The sequence below is a fragment of the Aythya marila genome (assembly GCF_965140915.1).
Source record: "Aythya marila genome assembly, chromosome: Z".
NCBI lineage: Eukaryota > Metazoa > Chordata > Aves > Anseriformes > Anatidae > Aythya > Aythya marila.
This window is the reverse complement of record NC_139080.1, coordinates 19,001,302-19,014,302: the sequence shown is the minus strand read 5'-3', so window position 1 is coordinate 19,014,302 and position 13,001 is coordinate 19,001,302. Positions and strand designations below refer to the sequence as shown.

Genomic DNA, 13,001 nt, shown 5'->3' with positions numbered 1-13,001 from the left:
TCAATTATGGAAAATCTTCTAATCACTGCAGTTGGAGCTAGCTTTTCTTTGTCCAGATGAAGAGCAGAGCTCTGGCAGTTTATTATCTTCTCAGAGGAAAGCAGCCTGAGACTGCTGCAAGCCCAGCCTTCTGTGTACCTGCTGCCTTTAACAAAACTTTTCAACAACAAAAAATTCCTTTAGCTGGCATAAAGGACTTCCGTTGAAGTGAATGGAATAAAAGCATGTAAGGAGGCAGAGAGTGTCTGGCAGGAATACATTGCACAACCCAGATATTGTCTAACATTTTCTCGTGCTAAAAAGAACAGCTTATCCCTTTTCATGCTCATGTGTGTGGTTTAAATCCATCTGCCCCTGTAATTAAAGCCACCTGCCTTGCAGTGAATTAGAACTGCATTTACTGTATGAGCTTCAGGGCCTGCAGGTCTCCAGCGCACAAAAGTGCTGTGCCTGCACGACTTGCAGGGATCAGAAGCAAACCGTGCCCTGGCTCCAACCCAGCCAGCAGCACCGCACAGGCGGCACTCTCAGAAAGACATTTCCTCGTTGTTTTTTTCCTGCAGGAGGCCTAGCTGAGGGGGAAAACAGCATCTGGTCTTTGGTGGACACTGAAGTGTTAATACTCTATTTCTCCAGGCATGGCTGTGGGGGCTGCGTGTAGCTTTCCAACATCTGAGACAGGACTGTGGGTGTCGATAACCTAGGGAAGCTCAGTCTGAAAAATATTTTCTCAGCTAACACACGGTGTTGATTGTCTTGCATGACCACGCCTTTTATTAAAGTCAGAGCTACTTTTTGTACTCACTGCTACCAGGGCAGCTGGCATATCAATGGGGGATTTCTAGAGGGTTTTTTGTTCTGTTTTCTGTGCTCCTGGAAATGAAAGATGAGTCAATTTACTAGCCCAGCCCGAAATTCAAAGGGAAGAGGTTGCTGTGGGTAGGAGTGAGACTCACCTATCACATCAGCGGTTTATCTCAGAATAACTGCTTTGTCTTACTCTGCTGAGTTGAACAGAGATGGACTGCAACAAAAATGACTGCCAATATTGCAGGAGGAGTCCTTGCCAGCCACAGGGCTGAGCTGGCATCCACCATCTGAAACATTTTGCATTTGTGACCTTTGCGATCATCTCTTTTTGCAAAATGCACTGCCACCTACATTTCATTGGGAAAATGGTATAAATGAAGAAATTCCTGGTAACATGGACAAAGCAGGGCTGTCTCAAACAAAAAGGCAGCTGTTACCACCCTCTAACCAGATGGAGCCTCCCTCTATCACCCATTCATCCTGTAGATTACTAAGCTGCCAGGTCTAATGCAATACTTTTTAATAGGTTTGTACAGCAGTCCAGTAATTTCTAGTTGCTTGAATAGGTAACATTAAAAGGAAGGCTATTATTACTCGTCTGTTGGCGTAAGCAGTATGATATAGTCAAAAAGGAAACAGTTCATGTCAGGAAAGAGTAGAGCAACACTGATCAACGTGGCTGTTTCTTACTCAAAGTGAAGAACTGATTTACAGCGAGACATTCACCATAATATCACTGCTTTTCCACAAAACAGACAAACAAACAAAATTATAATGCAAATGTGTATCCCAACAAGAAGGAAAATCAGAGATCAAAATGTAAAAAAAGAAAAAGAAAAAAAAAAAAAAGTCAATAAACAAAATGTGAACAGTCCTGCATTTTACAATCAATAAATTAGAAATTGCTTCTTTTCCATTTCAGATGCCATCATAAATATGCCCTCAGGGGTGACAAAGATAATGTCTAACAGAAAGAAAAATCCTTTTCTTCTCTGATATTATGTAAAGCATATAGGAAGGAAGAACAGAATAGTTCTACTTGATGCCAGAACCTGTAGACAAGGTTTTTTTTCCCAAGCATTCATATCAGCCTCGCAAATATGATTATGCTTTGTACTTTTGTTTTGCTGCCAGATAACCCCATTTATGAAATAAATATATCTCTTGATAGAAAAAAACAACCTACCCTCATCAAGGCCATAATGGTACATACATAATAAGGCATTAGTGCTCAGCGTAAGCATCACAATAAAACCAATACAACTTGAATCGCTAATGGGAGCAGCTGGCTTGATTTTCTTCTATTTTGGAGTCAATATAATTATTTCTTTGTGCACAGAGTATGCAATATGTGTAGAAGATATTTACCAACCTTTACACACACCTTGTGATTACCTTGGAGAGATATTAAAGACCAAATTAAGAGTAAAACATGGGAAAAGGAGAACAAAGTCTGTTTGTATTAGATGCAGCTCATCTGTAACAGACTCTTCATGCTTTAGCTCAATACACATTAGCTTTACCCGTGGGAACCAAAAGAATGATCCAAAGTCTATGCCAAGGTGAAGAATGCCCTGCTCTGTGTGGGTTTTAACTGGTATACACCAACTTAGCTCTTTGCACACAGAAACCATTTAGCTAGTAACGCTTGTACAGCGGTCTTGACAATTACTTCAGTAATTACTTCTAGGACACTGTTCCGTAACTGCTTTTCTATAGGTTTAGCTTGGACAGGCCAGTAATACACAGATGTATTCAAATACCAGCCACAAAGCCGTCAAAGCAATTTATATCATTTCATTTCTTGTTATTGCTTAACATGTTCTACTAGATCCAGCCTGTGCCTCCCTTCATCTCTGCATGCAAACAGACCATATGCTTGTTCTGCAATGAGCTGTGTTGCAATGCCATACTGGGCAAGCAGCAGTTTGAGAAGACATCTCAAGGCTCCTTACATGGATCACCTCAGATCTGGGGATAACAAAAAAGAAAAATCTGGGAAATGCCAACACCACTCGATATGATCAAGTCAGAGAAAGGATCTGGGGAAAATGTTGATTTGGAGTTTGAGTTTCTACTTTTTTAATAACATTTGATGTGGTGTTTGTGTAGTGAAATGCACTATATCACCTAACACATAGTCTATTTTAACAGCACTAGACCAAAGTCAGCTTTGGTCTAAGCCAGTAAAATGCCACAGTTAGAAAATTTCATTTTCCAGTGTCTATTCTTGGTAATAGCAAATTGCCAGAAACATAGTTTAATAAGAATCCTTATCTGTTTGTATCAGTTCTGCTATATTTCATCTGCAGCAAAACTAATCTGCTGACAGACTTCCTCTAGCCTGATTTTCCAACCAGGAGTTGAACTCTGTGTTCTAGTGCTTAGAAAGGCAGAGACAATATTAGAAAAGTTTTTGAGCTCAGCTTTCACTCAGAAGGTGGTGAGGCACTGGCCCAGGCTGCCCAGAGAAGCTGTGGATGCCCCATCCCTGGGGGTGCTCAAGGTCAGGCTGGATGGGGCTTTGGGCAGCCTGGTCTGGTGGGAGGGACCCCTGCTCAAGTAGGAGAGGATGGAACTGGGTGATCTTTAAAGGTCTCTTCCAACCCAAACCATTCTCTGATTCTAGGTTTCTACAATTTTATTCTGAAATTAAATCTGTCTAATTGAACATTTCTTCAAATCTAGCATCCAAATATTCTTATGTGGACCTGGCTACGAGAACATGTCTGAACACCAATTACGATATTTTATGAGAGCAAGTGTACGCACAGAAGTTACAGTAAATCAGTCATTTTTTAAATATGTAAAGAGCTTTCTTCAATCATTTCTTTCTTTTTATTACATATCCCTGGTAAATACTTTTTTTCTTTAGAAACCAGAGATCTACTGTACATCTTATTATTTACAACCATTTTCTTACAATAATAGACTCTCTTTTTCTCCCACAGGTAAAAACTTTCAACAGATGTCCACGGGCCAACACAAAATAAAAGATCTTTCTCCAGTACGGAACAGCCTCGCTCCTATATCTAAACACTGTGCTCAAAAAAGTAAGTACAACCAAGCCTCATCTACTGTATGCCTCCGTAAGTGGCAGCTGAGTGCTTGAGGGAGGTTTCTTGGAAAGCACCACTGGAGATTGCTCAGTCCAACCCCCTGCCCACAGCAGGGCCACCTGCAGCAGATTGCTCAGGACCACACAGGTTTTGAATATCTCCAAAGATGTGATGGCACAACCACTCCAGGCAACCTGTTCCAGTGTTTGACTGCCCCTGAAGTACAAAGATTCCTCTTACGTTTAAGTAGAATTTCCCGTATTTCAGTTTGTGCCCACTGACTCTTTTGCCTTCATAGGTTACCACTGAGAAGATTCTGACCCCCTCTTCTTTACTTTCCCCAGTCAGGCATTTATATGCATTGGTGCAGGGTGCTACTCCTCCCCAGGTGCAGGATTTTGCATTTCCCTTTATTGAATATCACGAGTCTTGTCAGTTCATTTCAACAGCCTTTCCAGGTCCCTCTGAATGGCAGCACTTCCATCCTCGGTATCAGCCACTCTCCCAGATTTTGACTGTTTGCAGAGTTGCTGTGCATGCACTCTGTGTCATCATCCAAGTCATTAATGAAGATGTTAAGCAGTACTGGCCCTAGTATCAGATCCAGGGGTATCTCACTAGCAACTGGCCCACCTCCAGCTGGACTTTGTGCTGCTGATCTCAACCCTTTTCTCCAGTGAGTTCCACGGAGCTGCTCTAACAGATATGATCTAAATCAGCAGAGAGGAAAGTCTGGTGTTGCATTTGTTTTCCAGAGCAGAGACTGGAATTCTCACAGAGATGGGATTTTTCACTCTCAGAAGGGTTTGTGGATGCCTACATGTCTCGTAGTGTTTCACAGGGGGTAGGACCTGATGTAACACAGAGACTTGCACTGTGTAAGGAGTCACTGGAGATGGTTGACAACACCCTCAAAACTGCACACCGGAGAAAGGCTGGGTATGTGGGATGAAAGCCAGGATAAGGAATGGCTCTTTTACAAACAGCATGAAAAATATCATGACACTGATTTTTGCATCCTTTTGCTAGTGAAAATTAGAGGAAAGAGGATAAGATTGAGATTATCAGGTTTCTGAAACAGATGATCCTTGATGATTTTCAAGACAGAGCTCACTTTATCCTAAGCACAGCAGCTGGACCAGCTCTTACACAAGGATGGGAACCATTCGCTTCTCTCATTCTAGAATGGACTGTTTTGGGAACTAAAATAAAGGGACTGAGAGAGCATCAGCCTTTTTCTTCTGCACTATCAGCCAGGTCTTCATTCTCAAGGCAGTAAGAAGCAAGATCCCAAAGGGCAGGGAAAGCCTCACCCTGCTCCAACAGCACAGGAGGAGTGCCAAGACTTAGTGAGTGTCCCAGGCAGTATGCACATATAAATTTCACATACAAACACTACTCCCAGCAGTGTCCTGCCCTCACACTCTTGTGCTCCACTAAGTCCAAATCCCTCCATGTATTTTGAACAAGGATTTGCAGTTTGCTATTTGCCATCCTGCAGATCTGCCAGGTCCTAAAGCATTGAAATTTCAAAGCTAAAGCCTCTTATGATGTGAGCTTCTGAAGCCATGCTGCAGCTATGACAACATTACTAAAAATGAAACAGCAGAGGTATCTTTATAGGGAACATCAGACTGGGTAGGGGAAATGCAGAATCCTCCACTGCTGCTGCACAGTAAGTGAGAAAGGAAGAAGAATAACATGCGGAATACCGAGGTGGTATCGCCTGCCTCCCCAGGAGAAGGAAAATTTTCTAACTGCTTTGAAAACCCCAGCTCCAAGTCTTCTTTTTGTTTTCAAGCTTTCTATTAACATTCTTTATGTCTTCTATTTAACATAGTTGTAAGCAAAATCCTAAAAGGAAAAAAAAAAAAGATTTCATAATCAGTGGTGTTTTTGCAGAAATTCACACGGACAACAACGATTTTAGTTCTAGTCTCATGCCAAAAAAAAAAAAAAAAAGTGCTCTATAAATGAGATATAACTATTATAGTTCATAATCATCATGTAATGAACTAACATAGCACATTTATCCAGGTGTCATTACTGCATGAACATCAGATCAAGCTAATAAAAGAAAAGGAAAGTTATTTGCAAAATAGATTACGTTTCTTCTTTGTTAATACAAATGACACATTTCATCCTGGAGCTTTCCAAGTAACTGTTTCAGAGCCAAGATTTCAGTCACCATCCAGCCCTAAAAATATTACTGTTCCAGACACAGCCATTACTCAGACATATGGTTCCAGCAAAGAAGTTTGAGTACAAACATTTTTGTTTTTCTAGTATTTTCTTTTGTTACACTAGATGTGTGCTAAATACATGCAACAAAACCAGTGGAGGGGAAAAAAAAAAAAAAAAAAAAAAAGCCACGGAGTTGGAAAGATAAAATAAGCATAAATTAGAGAGAGAACTGAAACTTGTCAGAAATAAACAAAAAGAAGAAACATCTCCCAGAAAAGGAAGGGCAATGGAAAAAAAAAAAAAAAAAAAAAAAAAAAAAAAAAAAAAAAAAAAAAAAAACGGGAAGAGATGCTTTAACCTCCAAGTAAAAATATTTAAAGATACAGGTTAGGAGGAAGACAATAGTAATTATATGGTAGCTTAGGAAAACAATACTTCAATAACTTTAAAACATAGTTTATGAACTCTCACACTCCAGACATTTCCAGGGCCAAAGGGGTACATCAAATGTCTTCATGAGTAGCCTTTTCATGACCTGGCATCACTGTTATGCTTCATGCTGCTGCTCCTCCACTCAAACACCCCTCCTACCTCATCATGCAACTCTCCCAAGAACCCCTGGATAGCAAACTCACAGCCATCACACACCACTCACACAGTGCCAGAATCATTTTCCAAGCAAATATGGAAATTCAAGAGAACTCTCTGCTGTTCTCACTTCTTCATGTGGCACAGAAAGTCTAAAGCCACACTGGGGCTATTACTTGTTAGAAAAAAAAAAAAGAAAAAAAAAAAAAAAGAAAAAAAAAAAAGCTATTTCTGAAGGTCATTTAACAACAATTTCTGGGGATCAATAGTTACTTTTGCCTTTATTTATCATGACTGGAAATTTCACTATCATCCATGCATTAGGGATCCATGATCCATGTTAGGAGAGAGTATGGATGTTTGGATGTTTGGCTGATGTTTTTTCCTTTCTTCAAGGAGTGTGGGTTTGTGATGGCATGGAGGTGAAATCAAACTAAACTGCTTACACCCTACTTAAACCCACCATTAAGGCTTATCTAGAACATAAAGTGTTCTGGAGATGTTTCACACAGGTGTAAACTTTGAATGCATGAACATATGCATATGCCCCAAAGAAATAACTGGCCTTCTTAGCATGCATTTGGCTTTCATGCCGAAATTTTGTGAACCCAAAGCATTTTAATCATGTGCCAGAAAAGATACAGGCTACTATATTGTACTCACACACACAAATATATATAAATATATAAACTGAAGCAAATTATTAATGGTGCTTTTTTGTTGATGTTGGAAGCAACAGTTAAGCCATTTCCTGGACTTCTGAACAGAAATGAACCTTGAACATAATCTGTGAATTATATTAAATTGACAAGGGACAAGGAGGTCCAGTACAATACGGCCTGGTCTGGCCATCACAATTTTAATTGTACTGAAATTAGCCTGAAAAGAAAAAAATCTTCCAAATTTTTAAATCCTCTCCGTGAAGCAGCTTCTGCTTTGTGCCTGATAGACATCTGATGAGTCTTAGAGAATTACCACCCCTGATAAGTAAATAAAAAAAGATGAAATGCATACAGGGAAAGATGGCAAGGAGAACTTCAGCCTCTTTGTCACAATGTACATGTATATAGTGAAAAAAATCCATGTCTGCAAAACTCTTCTAGTGCCCACTAAAGACATCAGAGAGGTTCATTTGTGTTCAATGGAACAAATTTCTGACTCCTTAATTATACACTAGGTAAATCTACTGGCACAGAAGTGCTTGCATGACAAAACTGTTGTGCTTCTGCTTTACTGTGGCACAGAAGCTGCGGGGTTTCTATTTGAAACTTTGCAGTTTTATTTCTGACTTGGGCACAGCCTGTATCCCCAGTTAGCTGTACTACTGTTGCTGACCCAGCCAGCTATTTCCCATTTTTCATGTGTACTTTTGGTGGCTTGGATTGTGTTGTTTTTTTTGTTTTTTTTTGTTTTTTTTCTTTCTTTCTTTCTTTCTTTGTCCTAAGTATAGTACTTTGCATGTTGTTTTGCTGAATTTCATTATCTAAATTTCTTACCATTTCTCCAATTTATCAAGGTCATTTTGCACTGTAAACCTGTTGTCCAGGAAATTATTACACCCCAAGTAACTCTTTTTGATGTTGTTTGATGAACAGTGAGAAGGTTGACTTTATATCTTCAAAGACTCACTTCTGAGAAACACCAGCACAGACAGGTTATTATGTATGAAAGTTAGATTAATATATTTGAAATCCTGAAGACCCCTTTTTTTCTGTCTTTTTAATCTACAGCCTTCAAGATACTCTACCCACTATTCTGTCTATAAGTTCCTAAGTTCCTCAAGTGTGTTTAACGTTTAGTTTATCTGGGGGGATTTTTTTTTTTTTTTTTTTTTTTGAGATTAAAATTCACTTACAAGGTCCAGCTTTTTACAGACACATTGACTGCAGTACTTACCAATTCAGTTCATACCAATTGATTATTTGGCCTGTTATTTCTAATAAGAAAGAGTTTATTTATCATGTTATTCTCTATTCAAACAGTAAAAGTCTAGCTTATCTTCAGATGTTTTTTTCTGAAATTACACATGATTTTCATAGGATTAAGAGAGGATACTTTTCTCCATTCTTAATTTGTGTAGAATTTCTTTCAATTTGCACCAGAAAAATTTCTCAATATGAAAAAAGAATAATCAAAGGGTCTGCTGGGAAAAATGTAAACAAGAATACTCAGGTTTTCAGTGGGGTTAACTAGGAAATGAAATGATAACACCTGGCTGAGAAAGTCACCTTTTGAGCAGAGTACTTTATAGCAGAATTCTTTCTGCATGCAAAGAACCAGGACACCAACATGATACCAGTCAGAGAATGGCTTTTAATACCTAACCACTAGGAAGCATTTGTGGCTAATTTCAAAGGAAAAACTATTGAAATGGGCAGAAAATCCAGATAACCTTCTGGAGGCTGCCACGACTACTAGCATGAAACATTTCAGACACAAACGTTTATATTGTATATCACAGAATCACAGAATCACAGAATTTCTAGGTTGGAAGAGACCTCAAGATCATCGAGTCCAACCTCTGACCTAACGCTAGCAGTCCCCACTAAACCATATCCCTAAGCTCTACATCTAAACGTCTTTTAAAGACTTCCAGGGATGGTGACTCCACCACTTCCCTGGGCAGCCTGTTCCAATGCTTCACAACCCTTTCAGTGAAGAAGTTCTTCCTAACATCTAACCTAAAACTCCCCTGGCTCAACTTAAGCCCATTCCCCCTCGTCCTGTCACCAGGCACGTGGGAGAACAAACCAACCCCCACCTTGCTACAGCCTCCCTTGAGGTACCTATAGAGAGCGATAAGGTCGCCCCTGAGCCTCCTCTTCTCCAGGCTGAACAAGCCCAGCTCCCTCAGCCGCTCCTCGTAGGACTTGTTCTCCAGGCCCCTCACCAGCTTCGTCGCCCTTCTCTGCACCTGCTCAAGCACCTCCATGTCCTTCTTGTAGCGAGGGGCCCAAAACTGAACACAGTACTCGAGGTGCGGCCTCACCAGAGCTGAGTACAGGGGGACGATCACCTCCCTAGCCCTGCTGGTCATGCTGTTCCTGATACAAGCCAGGATGCCGTTGGCCTTCTTGGCCACCTGAGCACACTGCTGGCTCATATTCAGCCGACAATATTCATCATGACAGGTGCAGATGGAAGGAAATTGCAGGTGGATTGAGACTGCAACCAAGGAAAAACAAATGTGAAGAATAGTGAGGAAGGATCTCTAACCAAAATAGGTGTTAACTCTTGTTGGGAATCTCTGACATGGCTAGACTGAAAATAAATAAATAAATAAATAAATAAATTGATAATAAAAAAATAAATTTAAAAAAAAAAAAAAGAAAAGAAAAAAAAAAAAAGAATGGCCAAGGCAAAGAGCATGCAAATTAAACAGTGAATAAAATGAATAAAGTCTAATGTAATCCACAATAAAGTCTAAGGCAGAGATAAAGAAGTCTATAATTAAGGTTTTGAATTCTCCTTTTAAAAACTTGTGTGATTAGTTAACATGTTGCCTGACTGAAAGAGCTTGAGGACAAGCTTCTTTAGAGAAGGCACAGAACTGTACTAACCCTAAAGCACAAACATTGTTACACTGCTGGATGTGAGGTGGAGGTGAAGGATGCTCCAAATCCTCAGTTTCTCACAAGGCTGTTGACAAGCACAAGACATGCAACAGCTGTAGCTCTTGTGTCTCAGCACGGGTCTTAAGTGTGCTGTATTGGGCTGCTCTTGTGCCCTGTGACACGCAGAGCAGATGTTTGGACCTACCTTCATGACTGACTGTGCCTAGAGAAACCAGTACATTTTCCCAAGCTCTTCCATTTCATCTTCCTAATGTTTTTACCAGAAGGTTATAGACCACCTACCACACACAAAAGTTGTGCTAAAATTAATATATTTCCATGGAACATTTCTGTTTCAGTCAACCCTACATTTTCTGAAGAAAAAAATGTCTTCTGGAAATCTCTCTGAACAGACAGAATCTCTTTCAGACAAACTACAGATTCTGTGCTTATCAAAAGTAAACCTTTGACCTTGTTGGGTCTTAGGGATCACCAAACATGAAGTAAATCTCTTGATACTGGAATTCTTTTCTTCAGCTGAAGATTAGCCCTGACAGACTTCAGGGACTTTTTACCCATATATTCATCACATCTTTCAAATGTGGGTTTATTTATACACAGCACAACAACAACAACAAATAACAGTTCAAAGAAAGCAACAAACATATCATTTGTAAAAATTTCATGCTTCTCATTCTTGTACACTCTTTCTCTCTCTCTCTCTTTTTTTTTTTTTTTCTGTAGTTCAGCTACCATCTCAGGGTGATAAGAAGTTTAAATCCCTGCCTTTAAATTCCTTAAGGACTGGAGCCGTTATTCTCCCACCAGCCCCAACCTCCAGATCCCAGAAGAGGGGACATTCTCAGAGTCATATGCTATATTCTTTCTTGCCTCGTCTATCAGGAGAGCCTCTGAAACCAAGCCGTGTCCTACCTGCAATCCCAAGCCAGAAGAAATCCAACCCTGCAGAAGAGCTTGAGAAATCCCTCACCAACAAAGACATTGAAAATTAACTCATTGCACTGGCATCAAACATCAGCTGAAATACATCCAAGAGCTTGTTACAAGATAAGTATACAGTAAAATCTCATTAATTTGCACTACTGATGCTCTTGTGAACTGGAGTGTAAAAAAAAAAAAAAAAAAAAAAAAAGAAGGAAAAGGGTAGCGCATCACAAAAGCTGCACTGTGTATTTATATAGGCATACTCATAGTTTTTGTTATTATGGAAATACTAAAGCTGTATTTAATGTTCTGTAAATCTATTTTGTGAATGGAGCCCTCATAACATGCAATCTTGTTGCAGCACTGTGCTGTCAAGCCTTCCCTAGAAAACAGGAAGAGTAAGATTTTCTGTGTGATTTAAGTCAGAATCAGAGAACTACAAATCAATGGGGATTCTCTGCAGATTGTAAGTTCAAGGGTGCTGATTCTGAAGCTGTGTGCCGTCAAAAATATCTTTTTAAGATAAAAAATGTAAGCTCAAAATAAAAGGCAATTTTATCAAATGAGCTTTTTTGGCTCTTTATTTTTCACATATTTTCTACATTGTAAGTTTGTGGGTTTTTTCCTCTTTTCTTTCCTTCTACAAGCCAAAAAATTACAATGAAACACTAATCCTTGTGGGACAGGCAAGGTTACAGCACATGTTCAAAACTGTGTCTTACACTGAAAGACATATATCTCTTTCATTTATAATTTTATATTTCTCGGTGACAAAAATGGAGTTGTTCACTGACAATTTCATAAAACAAGGATTGTATGATCCTGAGAAATTAGGCATTGTTTTATTACTTTTATCCACAAACTGAAGGAAATCTAACTAGATTGCTGTTTAGTTAAGAGCCTTGGCAAGTGCTGTAGCCTCTGACTAAACATTTCGCAAGGCTCTCCTTTCCTAGAAGCTGACAAAGATGCCAGCCTCCTCTTGCTTCAGGATTCTTATCTAAATCTCACTGCTATTACCCAGGAGGCTCCTCCATGTCTGATTACAGAGGACTAACCAAAGACCGCTGGGCAAAGCACTCTGTGGGCAGCAAGAGCGGGAGGACAACCCTCATTTATCACCACATCTGTATCACCATTAATGGTAAACCTGTCTTACCTGAGTCCTACATCAAAAGCTCACCCAAGCAGGATGCAACATTTCTGTCTGTCTCTATAAAAGGGTTTTATTAGCTGTACAAATGTTTGTTTTGCTGTGTAACAGTAAAAGAAAAACCTAGCATGAAAGAGAAGATAATCTCGTCCACAGAGCTGCAGTTTCCAATTGCCTTGTGGTAATGACTGTAAACAGAAGTATGGCTGGTGGTTGTCACAGACAGCCACTGAGAGCCAAAAGCACAGATATTCTAATCCAAATAGCAGGGTGTAAAACTCAAGTTGAATAAGTGACATAAACCCCCAGCTCCTTGCTGTAATCCATGAGAGTAAAAAGCTCATGTGCTTCTGCCTGACAAGCAACCTAGTCCTTGAGGTTAATGGAAGAAATACTGTACAACAGAAGCATACTTGGTCAAAGGAAAAATCAGTTCTGGTACACTCTGTCTTTGCACCTGACCGTTCCTACTCAGTCCAGCTTCATTAAAAGGTCCAGAGCCCCTCCTGCAGACTTCTCTCCACTGCACAGGGTCACTGCCTGAGCTGCATTGCTCTCCAGAAGCCCTAGGCTTCCCTGCCCAGGAAGCCAACCAGCTGCAACCCCCAAATTCTCTATTCCAATGCCAGCCTTTTGACATACCCCCTCCTCACACAAGATACAAGTGGTTCAAAAATCACATTCAGATATCATAGAATCATTCAAATT

At 39.9% G+C, this 13,001-nt stretch overlaps 1 protein-coding gene across 1 annotated transcript in view; it reads left to right on the top strand.

Annotated features, from left to right (window-relative positions):
* Window positions 1-11,208, top strand: part of ANKRD55 (ankyrin repeat domain 55) — a gene marked incomplete at both ends in the record, with an annotated part of 49,084 nt that extends 37,876 nt beyond the window's left edge. Inside the window, 2 exons of the mRNA XM_082784137.1 lie at window positions 3,762-3,863; window positions 10,940-11,208. Coding sequence (XP_082640263.1) covers window positions 3,762-3,863; window positions 10,940-11,208 — 371 coding nt within the window. The remainder of the gene's footprint in view (window positions 1-3,761; window positions 3,864-10,939) is intronic.
* Window positions 11,209-13,001: the final 1,793 nt, after the last annotated feature.